Source organism: Oncorhynchus masou, chromosome 17, assembly GCF_036934945.1.
Source record: "Oncorhynchus masou masou isolate Uvic2021 chromosome 17, UVic_Omas_1.1, whole genome shotgun sequence".
In the NCBI taxonomy this organism is placed as follows: Eukaryota; Metazoa; Chordata; class Actinopteri; order Salmoniformes; family Salmonidae; genus Oncorhynchus; species Oncorhynchus masou.
This window is the reverse complement of record NC_088228.1, coordinates 9,675,659-9,696,213: the sequence shown is the minus strand read 5'-3', so window position 1 is coordinate 9,696,213 and position 20,555 is coordinate 9,675,659. Positions and strand designations below refer to the sequence as shown.

Below are 20,555 nucleotides of genomic sequence, written 5' to 3'. Positions count from 1 at the left end.
TGATTATGTAGCCTACACATAATGCTGTACGTACAAACTCGCATTTACATGTTTTCTTTCTTTCTTTACTTCGCATCCACAAAGGCGGCCCACATTTCCCCAGCGACTATGTTATAGCGGAGGTTGGCGGCCAGAGAGACATGTACTCTGGAGAAATGGTGGCCATGCAGTTCCCCTTTAAGTTCTTCTCAGGCTACCCGAATGGCTACGCAGCTTGCCCAGCCATTCTGGTGAACATGCCGCTGCCACCACCAGGGCCTTTCAAGGTTGGAAATGGTCCAATGGGTTTCCCTCACTTTCCAGCACCTGGCCCGATGCACTACCCTCCTGAGGCAGGTCCTATAAACTTAAGACCAAAAAGCACTAGAATTAAAAATATATATACTGAAGTAAATGTGCTGTCAAAACGGGCTTTACACTTTAAGGACATTACATTATGCCTATGACATGACAGATTAATATATATTTTTTGCGATCCATACTATGCCATGACAGTGTATAGCTATTTTGGTGAAAATTAACCCTGACAAAATGGATGGAAGCCCGTTTGCTTGTATGTGAATGTGTATGGTTTGCACCCAGGGTGGCAGAGTGCCATTATTTGCCCCTCACCCCCCTGGCAGTGACATTCGTCCTGGAAGTTACCTAGAGGAGCTGGTTCTGAGGTCGCATCCGTCACCACAGCCTTCTCTACCTAAGGACAGAGAACATGGAACAAGTATGTGTGTTTTGTGGCTGTTGCCGGCAATCATACTGTGTTAGTGGATAATGTATAATGTCATAGAGACCACTTGCTTTGCCACTGAGGCCTCAATGCTGCAGAGGATGTAACAACTGAAAATGCCAGAACAGTAGGACATTAAGAGACCGGTCTAAATTGTATTATATTTCTCACTTTCTTACAGATATTATTGGCATATATTGGCATATATATATATATATATACATTCTCTGACGGTCCTGAATGGCGCAGCAGTCTAAAGCACTGCATCTCAGTGCTAGAGGCATCACTACAGACACTGGTTCAATTCCAGGCTGTATTACAACCGGCCAATATTGGGGCTCTCATAGGGCAGCGCGCAATTGGCCCAGCGTTGTCCGGGTTTGGACGGGGTAGCCCGTCATTGTAAATAAGAATGTGTTCTTAAACTGCCTTGCCTATTTTAAATAAAAGTTAACTTAAATAAATGCATTCTCTGACCACAGAGACAACTCGATTGGCTCACAATGTCGCCCTGTCTTTCCTTTCTCCTACTACAGGTGGACATTCCCATAGCAACCAAGGGTCAGAGAGCAGCTCACTGGAAAATGCCTCCTCTTCCCAGAACACTGTGTGAGGGCGAAGGTCATGTGGTTGGCATCCTAACATCATATATCCACTTGAGAAAAATCATATTTACCCTTTCTGTTGTGCAATTATACAGCACCAAAGACTTAGCTCAGTCACTGTTGACATTTTTACCTTGTTACGCCTTGTAGTTCATTATGCACAGGGGTTTCAATTCTCATTGTACACACAATAACAACCATTGGATAAAAGAACAACAACACAACAATAATCTGCTATCATTTCTGGGGGGGGGGGGAGTGAATTTTTTTACTTTTTTTGTTTAATTATTGAATTAATAATTTTAACAGTCATATTTATAGCAGTATGTGATAGTCAAATATAATCTCATTTTTGTTTAAAAAAAAAAAAAAAAAAAAAAGATTTGCCTTGTCATTTCTTGTCTTCTCTTTATCAGGAACAATGTTTTCTTCCTCATTCTGTTAATTAGTCAGTTCAGTTGTTTTATATTCACAGCCATGTTGCGGTTGTTCATGAAATAAAATATATATAACAAAAAAATCAATGCTGTTGTCATTACGTGTTCCTAAACAGCTGGTTTCGAGGAAAAGGCCTGTGTGATTTGATGCCGTTTTCTTTAGTGTAAAGCACATATAAGAAAAAGTTCTCTTTGTAAAGCCTCTCTGGGTGCTTCATGGGATTCAGTTGACCGTCAGACCAGTCAAACTCAACACGTCCAATTTCTTTTGTATTACAGTGACTCTTGGATCAGGAGAAAATCTATATGGATTCAATGTTGAATGGCAAAAACAGGAACACAGTGCCATTGCTAATATCACATTTGTACATAAGGAATAGCTTGTAGTTTTAAGATTGAGTTATAATTTTAGCCTGATCTTATTGCTCTCAGTATTTCTTAAATGTTGATACAAATTCAGACAAGCATTACATTACACCAACCTTCACACGGGGAATATTGAATATAAGGAAGTCACAAAAAAATGTATTGATTCATTATATTCTTTTCCAGACGGCAAACAGCCAGTGGGTGGATAAGCTAATTTACAACAGACATTATGCATACATGAATATTAATACAGTCTTGTGTCACAGATGAGTGTTGGGAGTTTAAAAACCCCCACAGATCAATGGATTAATTTTGAGCATAAAATTGTCTTACAGTGTTACAGTAATGTGCAATCAAAAATGACTCTTGATGTTGATATTAAAATGATAAGTAGTACTTGGATATGATTTAAACGCCAAAGCCAATCGCATCTGGAGAAGGTTCAGTATTTGGCGCCATCCAATGGTCCAGCGTTGCGCGTCATTCTCCATGGTTGCTATGGTATCGCTCAGGCTTCACGTATCCTTGGTAACCAAACACACTAGAGGAACACGTCCGCTCTGCAAAACATGCACAAAAACTTTTTTTTTTTTGAAAGACAGGTTGACATATCTAAACTTGATAACTAATATTAATTTATTTGCAAAGTTTCAACTACGGATCAGGTTAGTGTCAATGCCCGAGAGTGTGTTGTCTCTGTATTTCTAGACAGTTAGCTTGAATTGCAAACAGAACTTGCTCAGCTATAAGCTAACTGCTAACGTTAGCAAGCTAATTTAGCCTGGCTGTATGTTTGCATTCCGTGACTGGTTAGCTAAATTTGTGTGCTTTGTCTTACAGACATTAGAACAGTTGGTTTTAATAACGGGTTACCGGATTGAACAATGGCTTCGGTTGTAGCCCAGTGTCACTACATCTTCGGTTTGCGGACAGGAGTAATAAATAATATTTGCTACTTCGATGAGCAGACGGTCATCTTCCCATGCGGAAACAACTGTGTACGCTACAACATTGACCAGAGATGGCAGAGGTTCATTCCAGGTAGTTGCTTCCAAATTATAACAGTATACATTTTTAGCTAGTTATACTTATTTTCTCTTGCAGTGTACATATGCGTTTCGTTAGCTAGCTAAGTTTATTGGAACATGATGTGTTCTCAATCAACTTGTCTGGTTAACCCTCCAGTTGTGTTCGTTTCATGTGAATTAATTCTGTGTTCCCGGTCCAAAAAGACCGCTCCCATTATAGCTGATTATAAATCCACAATAATATATATATATTATCACCTAATGTTGTTCGATCTTTTTTTATCAGCTTAAGTTCTTGTGAACATTACACGTTTTTAACTTCTATTCGCTATTTATGGCCTGTAGCCCTAATTGACCTGAGCTCATACAACTCGTTTTTGAGTAAGAAAAAAGTCATAATGTATGGATTATTTTGACTATCAAATACTCAGATAAAACCTTGTGTGTTATTTATCACAGATTACTTTGTGTCAAAGTTTAACAAGGATTCTCTCCTCACCAGTGTCATGATCAAGAGCCTCACGTTTTTATTTTTTTTATTTCACCAGGTAGGCCAGTTGAGCCAAGATAAAGCAAAGCAGTGCGACACAAACAACACCACGGAGTTCCACATAAACAAACGTACAGTCAATTACACAATAGAAAAAAAGTATATATACAGTGTGTTCAAATGGCGAGGAGGTAATAGGCCATAGTAGCGAAGTAATTACAATTTAGCAAATGAACAGGCAAGGCCTCAAAAAAGCTTTATATACCAGAGTGGAGAGAAAAGTTCTATATATTATTGAAACAATGTTGCGATTGTTTGTGAGAATGCTAACAGGTGTGGTTCCCGTTGGGGGTAAGATTCTATTAGGGAAAGGTCCATGTGGGGGTTGCCATGGAAGCCAAGAAGGGGAGTGATGTGTGTGTGTTCAAACACACATCCATGTGGGGGTCTGGGAATCCATTTTATACACTAATTGTAGTCTCTCCCATTCATTTCTAAAGACCGGTAATTTTTGACCGGGAACACCACAGGTGTACAAAAGTTAAATAAAACACCCAACATTTTATGAAAATCATCCAAATGAATTTTGTGTGTTTAGATGTCCAGTGTGGACAAAGTCATGGAACCTTATGACAATCAGATTAAATGAAGTACATTTTTCAGAGAGAAAACTGGAACACAGCTGGAGGGTTAAGTAAAGGTATACTTCATTAAATGAAAATGACAAAGACCAAAACCTCATGTACAACATTAGGTGTTTGTCCCAAATGGCATCCTATTCCCTATGTAGTGCACTACCCCTCCATTTTTCCTCATAGGCACAGAGAAAAGCCAGGGCATGCAGGCCCTGGCCATCAGCGCCAACCGCCGCTACCTGGCCGTGTCAGAGCGTGGTGAGAAGGGCACCATCACCGTGTACGACCTGCAGCACGAGCAGAGCCGGAAGAGAAAGGTGCTCAGTGGGGGAGAGGTCCCCGTGCTGGAATTTGTCTCCATGGCCTTCTCCCCCGACTCCAAGTACCTGATAGGGCAGGCAGGAGCCCCCGACTGGACCCTGTTCTACTGGATGTGGGAGAAGCAGAAGGTCATGGCCTCAGTGAAGACGACAGGGTCCACCAACCCCATCAACCAGGTGGGTGTGACAGATGTAGGCAGACCAGAGGAGAGAAGAGAGGAGAGAAGAGGGGGGAGAAGTGGGCCTCTACTTCATGATGGTATTTTATCCTGGTGAAATTAAAACAAAAGAAAAGTGTGACATTTTGAGGTACAGTTGTGGATGTATGTATCTTGTGGACGCGAACACACAGGGACACACACACCTTGCCTGACTTGGGCAAGGAGCTCACCAGAGTATCGGCATCTCTGTTTTACTACTGCTTGAGCTCCTGTTCCTCTCATAGAATATTAGCTCACAGGTGTTGTGGAGCTCCTCCACCTAAATAAACAGTACCGGCACCTATTTCAGTCCATGTCGAGCACAGACCATAAAGTACTCAACCACACACACTGAACAACTATATAGCAGCCTAGTGGTTAGAGCGTTGGGCCAGTAACTGAAAGGTTGCTAGATTGAATCCCCCGAGCTGACAAGGTAAAAAATCTGTCGTTCTGTTGCTGAATAAGGCAGTTAACCCACTGTTCCGAGGCCGCCATTGTAAACAAGAATTTGTTCTTAACTGACTTGTCTAGTTAAATAAAGGTCCAATAAATAAATACAAAAGACCTATCATCATCGTCTTCATCTTCATCACCCCCAGGTCAGCTTTAACCCGCAGGACAACACCCAGATCTGCGTGAGCGGCAATGGGGTCTTCAAGCTCTTCCGCTATGCTGAGGGCGCCCTGAAGCAGTCCAACTTCCTTAAGCTGGAGTCCCATAACTTCCTGTCGCACACCTGGATGTCCGAGGAGCGTGTCATAGCTGGGACAGAGACGGGAAGGCTGCTGGTGTTCGAGTCAGGTGACCTGCGCTGGGAGATGAGCGTCACCACCAAGCCTGCCCTACAGGAGGCAGACAGGTCAGACAGGATGACGGATCAATCAGTCGATCAATCAATCAAACATTTTCCTCCTTCTATCCTCCACAGTCTGCACTCCATTGACCTCTTTACCACATCTATTACGAAAAATACATGAGCCACATCAGTTAGCATCATTTTGAATTGACATTCTACATTACCATGGCAATCCAGCATCATTTGATAGAACATTCTACATTACCATGGCAATCCAGCATAATTTGATAGAACATTCTACATTACCATGGCAATCCAGCATCATTTGAATGAACATTCTACATTACCATGGCAATCCAGCATCAGTTGAATGAACATTCCAAAATACCATGGAAATTATTGCATCACAATAAGAGGAAGCCATTGAGAGTGTACCCATAAGTTTACTAGTCAAATTGCTTCCAAGCCCATTCTATTCATAAGGTTGGACTATTCTGATTTATCAAAGTGTTATGCAATGACAACATAGTTATTTTTTTTACAGCACTAGCAGCTCACTAGCAGCTATTTAGAATAATTTATTTGTTTTGTCATTTAGCAGACGACTTAGGGTTAAGTGCTTTGCTCAAAGGAACATCGACAAGATTTTTTTCACCTAGTCGAATCAGGGATTTGAACCAGCAACCTTTCTGTTACTGGCGCAACGCTCTTAACTGCTAGGCTACCTGTCTGTAGGAATGCGTCCTGCAGGGGGAATCCTACCACACTTACCCCATTGACAATTGGACTGTCTGATCCTAATCATTAACAGATTTAATTCTCAAATGGATAACAAATGACTGTCCTTTCACGGCACAGACAACTAGAGAGGAGAAAGCCAGAGGAGGTCAAGTCAGAGGGGGCAGCCCCATCCCGTATGCCCAGAATCACAGCCATCACGTCCTACTCTAAGGGCTTTGCCTGCTCTGCCGGCCCAGGGACCGTATGTCTGTTTGAGAAGACAGAGGAGAAGGACAACTACAGAAAGACTAGGGAGATCAGGGTAATGTCAATGTTTGGAGAACATGATAACTTGACTTCATAATGAACAGAACAGGAGGTGGTGGTCTCATTCATTTGAAATGTGTGTGTGTGTGTGTGTGTGTCAGATCCCGGCAGACCCGTGCAGCAACGAGCCGAGCCATGCGGAGCAGCAGGAGATGGTCACACTGTGTATCAGCCCGTCAGAGGAGACCCTGGTCACCAGTACAGACCGTGGTCAGCTCTACAGCATCACCCTGTCCTCTGCTGAGATGAGCAAGGTGAGCAGCGATATAGTGAAAATATAGGCCTAAATGTATAGTACAGGGGAGCTGGAGACCCCTTTTGTTTTAGAAAATTCATCAGGAACCCAACTCATAATCATAACTCGAGTGAGGTCAAAATAGCATACAAGGAGTTTTACTATGACTTTGGCAGTGCATCGCCGGAAGAACCACGTCTCTGGGAAGGAACATTTTAAAGGACCTCCTCTTGGGATCAGAGAGAACATTTAGCAGTTTTTAGGATAATTTCCTGTAATTCTGCACATTTTGTCATGGGGAAGAGAGAGAACTCTGCCGTTTTAAAGCTTAAATTACAGTGCATTTATGTTTTACATGTTTTAAAGTATTTAAGTAACTGTCCAGTGTTTACAGATTTCTGTGAAATATGACCTATAATTAATGACAATATGAGTGATAGTTTTCTTTAAAAAAAATAATTAAGTATTTTAAAAAGCTACTTTTCTGTGTTGGAATGGTGTGGGTGTACTTCAACAACAGAATGGTGTGGGTGTACTTCAACAACAGAATGATGTGGGTATACTTCAACAACAGAATGGTGTGGGTGTACTTCAACAACAGAATGATGTGGGTGTACTTCAACAACAGAATGGTGTGGGTGTACTTCAACAACAGAATGTTGTGGGTGTACTTCAACAACAGAATGTTGTGGGTGTACTTCAACAACAGAATGTTGTGGGTGTACTTCAACAACAGAATGGTGTGGGTGTACTTCAACAACAGAATGGTGTGGGTGTACTTCAACAACAGAATGATGTGGGTGTACTTCAACAACAGAATGGTGTGGGTGTACTTCAACAACAGAATGGTGTGGGTGTACTTCAACAACAGAATGGTGTGGGTGTACTTCAACAACAGAATGATGTGGGTGTACTTCAACAACAGAATGATGTGGGTGTACTTCAACAACAGAATGGTGTGGGTGTACTTCAACAACAGAATGATGTGGGTGTACTTCAACAACAGAATGGTGTGGGTGTACTTCAACAACAGAATGATGTGGGTGTACTTCAACAACAGAATGGTGTGGGTGTACTTCAACAACAGAATGGTGTGGGTGTACTTCAACAACAGAATGTTGTGGATGTACTTCAACAACAGAATGTTGTGGATGTACTTCAACAACAGAATGGTGTTTGGGTATACCGGTCATAAAAAAATATTAATGCGAGTAGACTGCTGATTGGCCAGCTCAGCCAAGGCAGTATGAAATCCTAGCAAGCATTTTTTAAATGGTCTGTTTGAGATACAAGTTGGAGGGAAAGGAGGCTGGTGAGAGGAGCTATAGGAGGACAGGCTCATAGTAATGGCTGGAAGGAAATTAATGCAACAGTATCAAACATATGGAAACTCTGTTCCATTTATTCCATTCCAGCTATTATAATGAGCCCAACCTCCTAAAGCTCCTCCCCCCAGCCTTCTCTGCCTCCAACTTGAATCTCAAACATACCTATTTTTGATTGTTTTATGTTGAGATCTGGCTGCAGACCCCACTTTGAGAACCCCTGGTATATGATATAGACCATATGGATGTGTGCAAGGTGAACAGCTGCTATGACATTCTATGCTAAATCATGCTGGGCTCGCAGTCAGCAGGATTAGCCCCAGGTTAGGTTAAATCCAGGTTAGATTAGGTCCAGGTTAGATTAGGTTAGGTCCAGGTTAGATTATGTCCAGGTTAGGTTAGGTCCAGGTTAGATTAGCTCCAGGTTAGATTAGGTCCAGGTTAGATTGGGTCCAGGTTAGGTCCAGGTTAGGTTAGGTCCAGGTTAGGTTAGGTCCAGGTTAGATTAGGTCCAGGTTAGGTTAGGTCCAGGTTAGATTAGGTCCAGGTCAGGTCCAGGTTAGGTTAGGTCCAGGTTAGATTAGGTCCAGGTTAGGTCAGGTACAGGTTAGGTTAGGTCCAGGTTAGGTTAGGTCCAGGTTAGATTAGGTCCAGGTTAGGTCCAGGTTAGGTTAGGTCCAGGTTAGATTAGGTCCAGGTTTGGTTAGGTCCAGGTTAGATTAGGTCCAGGTTAGGTTAGGTCCAGGTTAGATTAGGTCCAGGTTAGGTGAGGTCCAGGTTAGGTTAGGTTAGGGCCAGGTTGGTTAGGTTAGGTCCAGGTTAGGTTAGGTTAGGGCCAGGTTAGGTGAGGTCCAGGTTAGGTTAGGTCCAGGTTAGGTTAGGTTAGGTTAGGGCCAGGTTAGGTTAGGGCCAGGTTGGTTAGGTTAGGACCAGGTTAGGTTAGGTTAGGACCAGGTTAGGTTAGGTCCAGGTTAGGATAGGTTAGGGCCAGGTTAGGATAGGTTAGGTCCAGGTTAGGTTAGGTTGGGTCCAGGTTAGGTTAGGTTAAGGCCAGGTTAGGTTAGGTCCAGGTTAGGTTAGGTTAGGATAGGGCCAGGTTAGGTTAGGTCCAGGTTAGGTTAGGTTAGGGCCACGTTAGGTTAGGGCCAGGTTAGGTTAGGTTAGGGGCAGGTTAAGTTAGGTGAGGTCCCGGTTAGGTTAGGTCCAGGTTAGGTCAGGTTAGGTTAGGGCCAGGTTAGGTTAGGGCCAGGTTAGGTGAGGTCCAGGTTAGGTTAGGGCCAGGTTAGGTTAGGTGAGGTCCAGGTTAGGTCCAGGTTAGGTTAGGTCCAGGTTAGGTTAGGTCCAGGTTAGGTTAGGGCCAGGTTAGGTGAGGTCCAGGTTAGGTTAGGGCCAGGTTAGGTTAGGTGAGGTCCAGGTTAGGGCCAGGTTAGGTTAGGTCCAGGTTAGGTTAGGTCCAGGTTAGGTTAGGGCCAGGTTAGGTGAGGTCCAGGTTAGGTTAGGGCCAGGTTAGGTTAGGTCCAGGTTAGGTTAGGTTAGGGCCAGGTTAGGTTAGGTTAGGTTAGGTTGGGTCCAGGTTAGGGCCAGGTTAGGTTAGGTCCAGGTTAGGTTAGGGCCAGGTTAGGTTATGTTAGGTCCAGGTTAGGTTAGGTTAGGGCCAGGTTAGGTTAGGTTAGGTCCAGGTTAGGTTAGGTTAGGGCCAGGTTAGGTTAGGTCCAGGTTAGGTTAGGTTAGGTCCAGGTTAGGTTAGGGCCAGGTTAGGTTAGGTTAGGTCCAGGTTCGGTTATGGCCAGGTTAGGTTAGGTCCAGGTTAGGTTAGGTTAGGGCCAGGTTAGGTTAGGTTAGGTCCAGGTTAGGTTAGGTCCAGGTTAGGTGAGGTCCAGGTTAGGTTAGGTCCAGGTTAGGTTAGGTTAGGGCCAGGTTAGGTTAGGTTAGGTCCAGGTTAGGTTAGGTTAGGGCCAGGTTAGGTTAGGTTAGGGCCAGGTAAGGTTAGGTTAGGTCCAGGTTAGGTTAGGTTAGGGCCAGGTTAGGTTAGGTTAGGTTAGGTCCAGGCTAGGTTAGGTTAGGGCCAGGTTAGATTAGGTTAGGTTAGGTCCAGGTTAGGTTAGGGCCAGGTTAGGTTAGGGCCAGGTTAGGTTACGGTTAGGTTAGGGCAGGTTAGGTTAGGTTAGGGCCAGGTTAGGTTAGGTTACGGTTAGGTTAGGTTAGGTCCAGGTTAGGTTAGGTTAGGGCCAGGTTAGGTTTGGTTAGGGCCAGGTTAGGTTAAGTTAGGTCCAAATGCTCCTTTTCTTTATTTTGTTCTTCTATCCTACCTACTGTCATTCCTTCCTTCCTTCCAATCCAGAGGAATAAAGTTGAGAGCCTGAGATTGAGTGTGGATATGTGTAGGTGAGGTATATTGACCATATTGGTCTCCCTTTAGACAATCCTTTCAACAGTAATGGGCACTTGTACACTCCTCCCCTTTCCATTTCAAATAATTGGATTGGTGTTTGAAAGTAAGTTAACAAGTGCACACTTTGAGCAGAAAAGTAGAGAATTGGGACGTTGAAAGGCCTCTTGCACTCAGCTCAATTTCTCTGTCTTGTCCACCAGGGGGAGCAAGCCCACTTTGAGTTCCTGTCCCACTCGTTTCACTCCAACACCATCACAGGTCTGTCCATCTGCATCCGCAAGCCCCTTATCGCCACATGCTCCCTGGACCACTCCGTACGCATCTGGAACTTTGAGACCAAGTAAGAGATTATCTCTTTGCTTTTCAATGGCAAAAATTTCAATGGGAATTTTCAGTTCACTTCCTGAATTGACTGAATTTAAATGGAATCGACCCCAACTGTGTTATCCATCAGTGTACGTCTCTTGTCCCTAGATTATATATTTCAGCGGTTTTCATTCCATTCTATTCATACTGTAGGACAAAACCTGAGAATAGGGTGACCATATGTCCCAGATTTTGCGTGACATTACATTACAGTCCCGTGTTTTGGCCCATTGTCCTGCGTCCCGCAACCAAACAGTCATGTCCCGCATTTTATCAACAAATTAAAACACCAATAATTTACCAAAAAATATATGCAGTACCAGTCAAAAGTTTGGACACACCTACTCATTCAAGGATTTTTCTTTATTCATACTATTTTTTACATTGTAGAATAATAGTGAAGACATCAAAACTATGGAACACATACTGTATGGAATCATGTAGTAAGCAAAAAAGTGTTCAACAAATCAAAATATATTTGAGATTCTTCAAATAGCCACCCTTTGCCTTGATGACAGCTTTGTACACTCTTGGCATTCTCTCAACCAGCTTCACCTGGAATGCTTTTCCAACAGTCTTGAAGGAGTTCCCACATATGCTGAGCACTTGTTGGCTGCTTTTCCTTCACTCTGTGTTCCAACTCATCCCAAACCATCTCAATTGGGTTGAGGTCGGGTGATTGTGGAGGCCAGATCATCTGATGCAGCACTCCATAACTCTCCTTCTTGATCAAATAGCCCTTACACAGGCTGGAGGTGTGTTTTGGGTCATAGTCCTGTTGAAAAACAAATGATAGTCCCACTAAGTGCAAAGATTGGATGGCGTATCGCTGCAGAATGTTTAGGTAGACATGCTGGTTAAGTATACCTTGAATTCTAAATAAATCACTGACATTGTCAACAACAAAGCACAATCACACCTCCTACATGCTTCACGGTGGAACCACACATGCGGAGATCATCCGTTCACCTACTCTACGTCTCATAAAGACATGGTGGTTGGAACCTTAAAATTTCTAGTTTGTACTCATCAGACCAAAGGACAGATTTCCACCGGTCTAATGTCCATTGCTCGTGTTTCTTGGCCCAAACAAGTCTCTTCTTATTATTGTTGTCCTTAAGTAGTGTTTTCTTTTTTAGCAATTCGACCACGAAGGCCTGATTCAAGCTGTCTCCTCTGAACAGTTGATGTTGAGATGTCTCTGTTACTTGAACTCGGTGAAGCATTTATTTGGGCTGCAATTTCTGAGACTGGTAACACTTATGAATTTACCCTCTGCAGCAGAGGTAACTCTGGGTCTTCCTTTCCTGTGGCAGTCCTCATGAGAACCAGTTTCATCATAGCGCTGGATGGTTTTTGGGACTGCACATTTTCCGTATTGACATACCTCCATGTCTTAAAGTAATGATGGACTGTCGCTTCTCTTTGTTTATTTGAACTGTTCTTGCCATAATATGGACTTGGTCTTTTACCAAATAGGGCTATCTTCTGTATACCACCCCTACCTTGTCACAACACAACTGATTGGCTGAAATGCATTGAGAAGGAAAGAAATTCCCCAAATTAACTTTTAACAAGGCACACCAGTTAATTTAAATGGATTTCAGGTGACTACCTCATGAAGCTGGTTGAGAGAATGTCAAGAGTGTGCAAAGCTGTCATCAAGGAAAAGGGTGGCTACTTTGAAGAATCTAAAATATAAAATATATTTAGATTTTTTTAACACTTTTTTGGTTACTACATGATTCCGTATGTGTGATTTCATTGTTTTGATGTCTTCACTATTATTCTACAATGTAGAAAATAGTAAAAATAGTAAAGAAAAACCCTTGAATGAGTCAGGTGTGTCCAAACTTCTGACTGTTACTGTAGGCTACACTCTGGTTGTTCCTCATTTGAGTATTTTAAATGTGGTCACCCTTCTTGGGAAACCTACGCTCAATTCAAACGTTAGTGCAAATCTGCTATTGGCTCCAAAGCATGATTAACACCAAATAGATTTATATAAAAAAGTACTAATTTACTCCTCCTGGAGCATAGCCCATCAACAACAGGTTTCTACTAACGCTGTGTTCTACATGAGAGTCTTCTCCTCCTGTCTGTGTCAGTGTGCTGGAGCTGCATAAAGAGTTCCAGGAAGAGGCCTTCAGCGTGGCCCTGCACCCCTCTGGTCTCTTCATCCTGGTGGGCTTCTCCGACAAGCTGCGCCTCATGAACCTGCTCATCGACGATGTTAGGACATTCAAGGAGTTCACTGTCAGGGGCTGCAGAGAGGTAGGGGAAGGGTTGGTGTTGGGGTGGGGTGGGGTGGGGTGGGGTGTGTGGTACTGTATGTATGGGTTACAGGTACTCCATGTCAAAATAAACTTCACTATAGATACTGTCAGTTGAACTAAATGAAGAATATTGTATTGCGGTAAATGGAATAATAAGCCAGGACTTGTTGCTTGTCTGTGTTTCTCCATTCCTAGTGTGTTTTCAGTCATGGGGGACACATGTTCGCTGCGGTCAACGGAAACCTCATACACATCTACTCCTCCACTACATTTGACAACCTCTTAAATCTGAAGGGCCACAATGGAAAGGTGTGTTTTCCCTGATCAGGAAAATCTATGGTCCTATACTCATCAAACATAATTTCCCTCAGAGACTATGTATGAAACCCAGCTGACTGTCACTACTACATCTCCCTGCTGTCTGACTTGTTATTGCGTATAAATTATGTTTGTCAGGTGCGGGCCATCGTGTGGAGCACGGACGACAGTCGCCTGGTGTCGTGCGGGATGGACGGGGCCGTGTACGAGTGGAACACGCTGAACAGCAAGCGCGAGTCGGAGAGCGTTCTGAAGTCCTGCAGCTACACTGGCGTCACCATCTCGCCCGATGCCAAGACTATCTTCGCCGTGGGGACAGACTGTACCCTTAAGGAGATCCAAGACTGTCAGGTGGGATGGAGGTTATACCCTCAGCTAAGGATGGTTCCCCAGATAACAAGTCTACAAAACTTAGTTTAGGTAACTGTGTTTGTAACAAATTGTAGTTTTGGGAGTAGAAAACTGCATTTAGATTGAATGTCTCATCCACAGAGATCCATTTCTATGATTTCATCGATGAGAAAATGTGCAGAATGTTGGCCCAGTTTCATCTTTCTCCCACTTCTCCCTCTGCCTCGCCACTGTGAGGAGAGGAAGCCCCTTCTCCCTCCTCTCCCTCTGCCTCGCCACTGTGAGGAGAAGAAGCCCCTTCTCCCTCCTCTCCCTCTGCCTCGCCACTGTGAGGGAAGGAAGCCCCTTCTCCCTCCTCTCCCTCTGCCTCGCCACTGTGAGGAGAGGAAGCCCCTTCTCCCTCCTCTCCCTCTGCCTCGCCACTGTGAGGAGAAGAAGCCCCTAGTGTGAATGACATGGTGTACTAGCTTGATCCCAGATCTGTTTGTGCTGCCTTGCCAACTATGACCATAGGAGTTGGCGAGACAGCATAAACTGATCTGGGACCGGGCTTGTGCTTTGTACCAATGTGACAAACTGTTCTCAGATCCTTAGGGAGGTGGCAGCGGACGACGTGGCTTACACCACCATCGCTATGTCCCGGTCAGGACGGGTGCTCTTCGCAGGGACCTCCATCGGGACTGTCAGGGCCATCAAGTACCCTCTATCCACACAGAAAGACTGGATCGAGTACCAGGCCCACTCAGGGGCTGTCACCAAGGTGGGTGTGTGATGTTTCGCCCAATCCCAGAATATTCAATTGTGGCGTACCTGAAAGATCTGTTTATGTTGTCATGCTAACTCTTTTGATCATTGCCATGAAAATAACGACTACAGTAAAATTTGACCATACAGCACCAACAGATCTAGGAATGTCCGAATCTTGCAGATCAATTGATGCTTGATCTATGATATCTCGGGCCAGGCTAGGACTTTTCTGCCATTTCATGTGAAAGCAAATCAAATCAAGACAACTGTAAAGTGTTTTTTTGAGCGTACATGTGTGGTCGTTTAGCCCTCTCTCCTTTCTGCTCCCATTTCTCCAGTGGATTTACCCCAGCATGTACAGGTAACTGCCAAAATAATGGAAACACTTCAGTAAATGAGGGATACATACTATATTGAAAGCAGGTGCTTCCACACAGGTGTAGTTCCTGAGTTAATTAAGCAACGTACATCCCATCATGCTTAGGGTCATGTATAAAAATGTCCAGATGCCCATTATATTGAATGCCATGGCTAGAAGAAGAGATCTCAGTGACTTTGAAAGAGGGGGATCAAAGGAGCACAGGGGGTTTAAAGGGTGTGTCTCAGTCACCCAATTAAACACTTACGGGAGATTCTGGAGCACCACCTGAGACAGCGTTTTCCACCACCATCAATAAAACACCAAATGATGGAATTTCTTGTGGAACAAAGGTGTCGCATCCATCCAATAGAGTTCCAGACACTTGTAGAATCTATGCCAGGGTGGATTGAAGCTGTTCTGCTGGCTCCTGGTGGCCCAACACCTTGAGACACTATGTTGGTGTTTCCTTTATTTTGGTAGTTACGTGTACATTGTACAATAAAGTCTACTGAATGAACAAATATAAATAATGATCACGTTGGTCTTGTTCAGTAAGGAGAAAGTGTTTCGTAATGGAATGAAACAAGGAGGTACCACCTAGAACACTTAAATAAAAGGTGTTCTTATTATTACCCTGTCCCCACTCAGATGGTGATCACGTTTGACGACCAGTACCTGCTGACGGTGTCTGAGGACTGCTGCCTGCTCATCTGGAAGATCATAGACAAGGAGGGCCGCGGCCTGAAGAGAGACAAGGACATCACCTACGCTGAGGAGATCCTCATCACCAAGTCAGACCTGGAGGAGAAGGTACTGGCCATGACGGACTATGGAGAAAAAGAGGGCGACATACGGGAGAGAGAAAATACAGTTAAAACATGAGAGACTTGCATGTCTTTTGATTTAGGTCTGGTTTGCCCATTGCTACTAATGCTTTGAGTACCATGCCTCTAGTAGGTGCATGTAAATGGTTAACTGGATCGTAGTCTAGGTTGTTGTTCTTGATCATGCATTGCCTTCCTCTCTGTCCCCCAAAAAACTATACTCTATTCTACTCTCTTCTATTCTACTGTTCTATTCTTCTGTTCTATTATTCTGTTCTATTCTACTGTTCTATTCTACTGTTCTATTCTTCTGTTCTATTCTACTCTGTTCTATTTTACTCTGTTCTATTCTACTCTCTTCTATTCTACTCTCTTCTATTCTACTCTCTTCTATTCTACTGTTCTATTCTACTGTTCTATTCTACTATTCTATTCTACTGTTCTATTCTACTGTTCTATTCTACTCTCTTCTATTCTACTGTTCTATTCTACTGCTCTGTTCTATTCTACTGTTCTATTCTACTCTCTTCTATTCTACTGTTCTGTTCTATTCTACTGTTCTATTCTATTGTTCTATTCTACTCTCTTCTATTCTACTGTTCTGTTCTATTCTACTCTCTTCTATTCTCCTCTACTCTACTCTACTCTGTCCTACTCTACTCTGTCCTACTCTACTCTGTTCTACTCTACTCTGTTCTACTCTTCTCTGTTCTTTTCTACTCTACTCTGTTCTCTTCTATTCTACTGTTCTGTTCTATTCTACTGTTCTATTCTATTGTTCTATTCTACTCTCTTCTATTCTACTGTTCTGTTCTATTCTACTCTCTTCTATTCTCCTCTACTCTACTCTACTCTGTCCTACTCTACTCTGTCCTACTCTACTCTGTTCTACTCTACTCTGTTCTACTCTACTCTGTTCTTTTCTACTCTACTCTGTTCTCTTCTATTCTACTGTTCTGTTCTATTCTACTGTTCTATTCTATTGTTCTATTCTACTCTCTTCTATTCTACTGTTCTGTTCTATTCTACTCTCTTCTATTCTACTGTTCTGTTCTATTCTACTCTCTTCTATTCTCCTCTACTCTACTCTACTCTGTTCTACTCTACTCTGTTCTACTCTACTCTGTTCTACTCTACTCTGTTCTACTCTACTCTACTCTGTTCTGTTCTATTCTACTCTATTGTACTTTATTCTATTGTAACAGAACCAGATCATGATGGAACTGAAGACCCGTGTGGAGGAGCTGAAGATGGAAAATGAGTACCAGCTGCGTCTGAAGGACATGAACTACAACGAGAAAATCAAGGACCTCTCAGAGAAGTTTGTCCAAGAGATCGAGTCCCTCAAGACCAAAAACCAGGTACAACCAGTGGCGATTTTTATCATGTATTTTAGCATGCCCATTGGTGGGGAAAAAATAGATGTGGGATGCATGCCAGCAAAGCCACTACACAACATAACACTAAACAATACATGAATTGCACTATACCACTGCTACACATGGCTATCAACGGAGCCTTGTCTGGCAGCGAAACAGTTCATTCAGCCTCATTTACTGACTTTAAAAAAACATAGCTGATATGGCTGACTTGCTTAAACAAATGTGGTTTCTATTGACAATTGAGATGTACAAACTATGGCATAAGGGGACAACAAGCGGATAAGAGGCAATACGTAATTTCGATTAAGACATTAATGAGCGAGCTAGGATAGAAGTAGTCAATATAACTATTTGTTCAGCACTTTTGAAATGTACAGCGACAGAATTCAGAACATGGTCTGTTCTTACAGTGTTCTCCCTGTACACCAAGTCAGAACCGTAGGATAGATAAAGTGGGTATATAAGCAAACAATGAAAGCTCTTACAATATTTGATGATTACATTTCTCTAAAACAAGTTATAGGCTACATGTGCACCACCAAGTCAGAACAGTAGGTGAAATTAAGAAGATAAATAGACCAAATTATTAGGGTGAGGCACATGGGCTACTAACATCTTACTACACAACATCCCACTTAGTATTGCTTTCTTAGCTACAGTCCACATATCTCTCTGGTATATTACATCATTTATGCAGCAGCATACAGGCCATTTTTGGACTCACCTTGATGTGCTCTGCTCACTTGAACAGGAAAGTGACGCGGTGGTCCTTCGTGGGCAAATTTTGTCATCAAAGTCTGGCATTCTCTGGATTTATGGTGCATTCAAGACAACCGGGAACGCCGAAAAAGAAAAAAAGGTTGAATCATGAGGACGTCAGTGATCTTTAGGTCATAGCTCTTGAAAGATGCCTGAGTTCCCGATTTACAATTCCGAGTCGGATGAAAGTTAAAAACTTATTTTCCCAGTCGTAGCTCGTTTTTACCTGAGTTCCCAGTTGTCTTGAACCCACTAAAGCCAGATTTTGAAGTTCCGAGTTTACAGTTGTTTTGGGCGCAGGAAGAGACCCTAGGAAAAGAGACCCTTAATCTGTGACTTGGGACCACACAGCCACTCCACTGAATAGAAGGCTAAGGATTTTTTTTGCAATGCTTGCAGTTAGCCACTGATTCCTACCAAACCACTCATTGTTGAATTTCCGATTTCCAACTTGTTGTGTGATGTTTATGTCCAATGGCCGATGAGCACCGATACGTTTCATCTATAATTTCTCTTCATTATTTATTTTCAATGACAAGAATTAAAAAAGATTTGCCAGTAGATTGTCAACTTGATTCATGATGATGACTACTTGCTAAGATTTTGAAAGTATGATGTTGACATGATCAGTCTAATCAAAACTACTGTACATGTAACATGATTTGACGTAATTGTATCCTTGGCCAAACACCTTGAGCCTTCTTGGATTGACACTTCGAATGTAACTCTATGGCAGCACCCAAGAGGCTATAATATTTAAAGTCTACCCTTAGACTTGGCGGTGACGTAGTGTCCTCATGAGTGACAGAACACTGAGCCAATTCACTCTCAGTGCAACGCTTCGTATTTTCTGCTGGCTTGCCCCACCATTACAGAAAGCACTGAGCTAGCTTGAAACACCTGTATTTTGGAGCTACCTTACTCAAGAAAACAAGAAAGAGACCATGTTTGTATGCGGCTTTACTAATGATATACGTATATATCATATATATATATATATATTTATTTATTTATTTTTTCAATGTTTTCAAACTTATATGATATATGATTTTCTTATAGGAAAGCAGATATCTGTTTTCCAATGAGTGAAGAAGCTAGACGAGCGCTTTGAAGCTAGACGAGCGCTTTGTGCCGACTACATCTCCTATAGTAAAGCAGATGTTTGTTCTTCAAGTAGCCTGCTAAAAGCAGAATCACTCAACTATTGCTTACTTCTCACAAACAATCATTACTGTTTACTCTAATGCAGCCCCTGGTATGGGACAAATGTGCAGATGTTTGTATGTCAACACTCAGTACATTTTCCTTTGAGAGAACCCTTCATTCAGGGTCGTGGTCCGTCTGTTGTGCTGATATAGACATGCATATTCACAGCCTATATGTTTATATACATTATTCAGTTGCGGACCTGGCTTCAAATACTATTTGAAATCATTCCGAATACTCTTATCTGGGCTTGACTGAGCTTCCCTGTTTCAACAGAACCAATAGAAAAAGTTTTTTTAAATGACAAGGCTAAAGCAAACGTTAATTGATGAAGGAAATTGAACCCAGGGCTGATCTGTTGTGTTGCAGGTCCTGAAAACGGAGAAAGAGAAGCAGGAAATGTCCCACCTGGAGGTCATGAGGGAGGTCGTGGAGAAGCACTCCAGAGAGCAGCAGGATTTCGGTAAGAGAGAAATACATTTTTTTTTAACTGTACGTAACCACACGTGAATGCAATTTCTTAAGAATCAATCAAATATTCTGAAACCTTATGACCTTAGCTGAGTGGAACCTCTTAATACTTTACAACAGAACATTCAGATGAAGTTTTGTATTCAATAACCCTGCTGGGCCTCGTATTTTACTGCCACATTTGCACACTCATACACGCACACCCTTCACGAGTCATGGGTTTGATTCCTGCATGGGCCACATTGTACAGTGTAAACTGTTTAAGGTAAAGGCATCTGTTAGATGAACATTTTGTATATATTTTTGATTTAACTTGGCAAGTCAGTTAAGAAAAAGTTCTTATTTACAACGACAGCCGAGGAACAGTGGGTGAACTGCTTTGTTCTCAGGGGGCAGAACGACAGATGTTTACCATGGCAGCTCGGGGGATTCGATCTAGCAACCTTTCGCTTACTGGCCCAACGCTCTTAACACCTGCCGCCATGTCATTATCTTCGTCATTCTCCAGAGTCGACCAGTAACCAGAAGCTGATGCTGGAGTACGAGAAGTACCAGGAGCTGCAGCTCAAGTCGCAGCTCATGCAGGAGGGCTATGAGCGGCAGCTGCAGGCCATGGTGGACAGCAAGGGTCGCGCCCTGGAGGAGCTCACCCTCTTCTACGAAGCCAAGCTCCAGGAGAAGATGCTCATGCTGGGCCAGGTGAGGGTAGGGATTGGGGGTCTGGGGGTGGGCGGATGGGGCTAGGATGTACCCTGGAGGAGCTCACCCTCTTGTACGAGGCCAAGCTCCATCACAAACTGTCATCAAAGATACTACTCTAGAAAAGAGGAAACTTGGGGCTTGGAATACTTGATCTATCACATTCACGTTGTCATGCTGCGTCACGTT

The 20,555-nt window shown here is 43.0% G+C and overlaps 1 protein-coding gene across 1 annotated transcript in view; it reads left to right on the top strand.

The window, feature by feature from the left end:
- The first annotated feature begins 2,955 nt into the window (after positions 1–2,955).
- LOC135558142 (cilia- and flagella-associated protein 57-like) overlaps positions 2,956–20,555 on the top strand; it is a 39,560-nt gene continuing 21,960 nt past the window's right edge. Inside the window, exons 1-14 of the mRNA XM_064991878.1 lie at positions 2,956–3,176; positions 4,472–4,785; positions 5,411–5,670; positions 6,466–6,649; positions 6,756–6,908; positions 10,807–10,946; positions 13,081–13,246; positions 13,444–13,557; positions 13,705–13,917; positions 14,504–14,677; positions 15,674–15,835; positions 17,055–17,210; positions 19,566–19,659; positions 20,176–20,366. Of these exons, the coding sequence (XP_064847950.1) occupies positions 3,020–3,176; positions 4,472–4,785; positions 5,411–5,670; positions 6,466–6,649; positions 6,756–6,908; positions 10,807–10,946; positions 13,081–13,246; positions 13,444–13,557; positions 13,705–13,917; positions 14,504–14,677; positions 15,674–15,835; positions 17,055–17,210; positions 19,566–19,659; positions 20,176–20,366 (2,478 nt within the window). The 5' untranslated portion in view covers positions 2,956–3,019. The remainder of the gene's footprint in view (positions 3,177–4,471; positions 4,786–5,410; positions 5,671–6,465; positions 6,650–6,755; positions 6,909–10,806; positions 10,947–13,080; positions 13,247–13,443; positions 13,558–13,704; positions 13,918–14,503; positions 14,678–15,673; positions 15,836–17,054; positions 17,211–19,565; positions 19,660–20,175; positions 20,367–20,555) is intronic.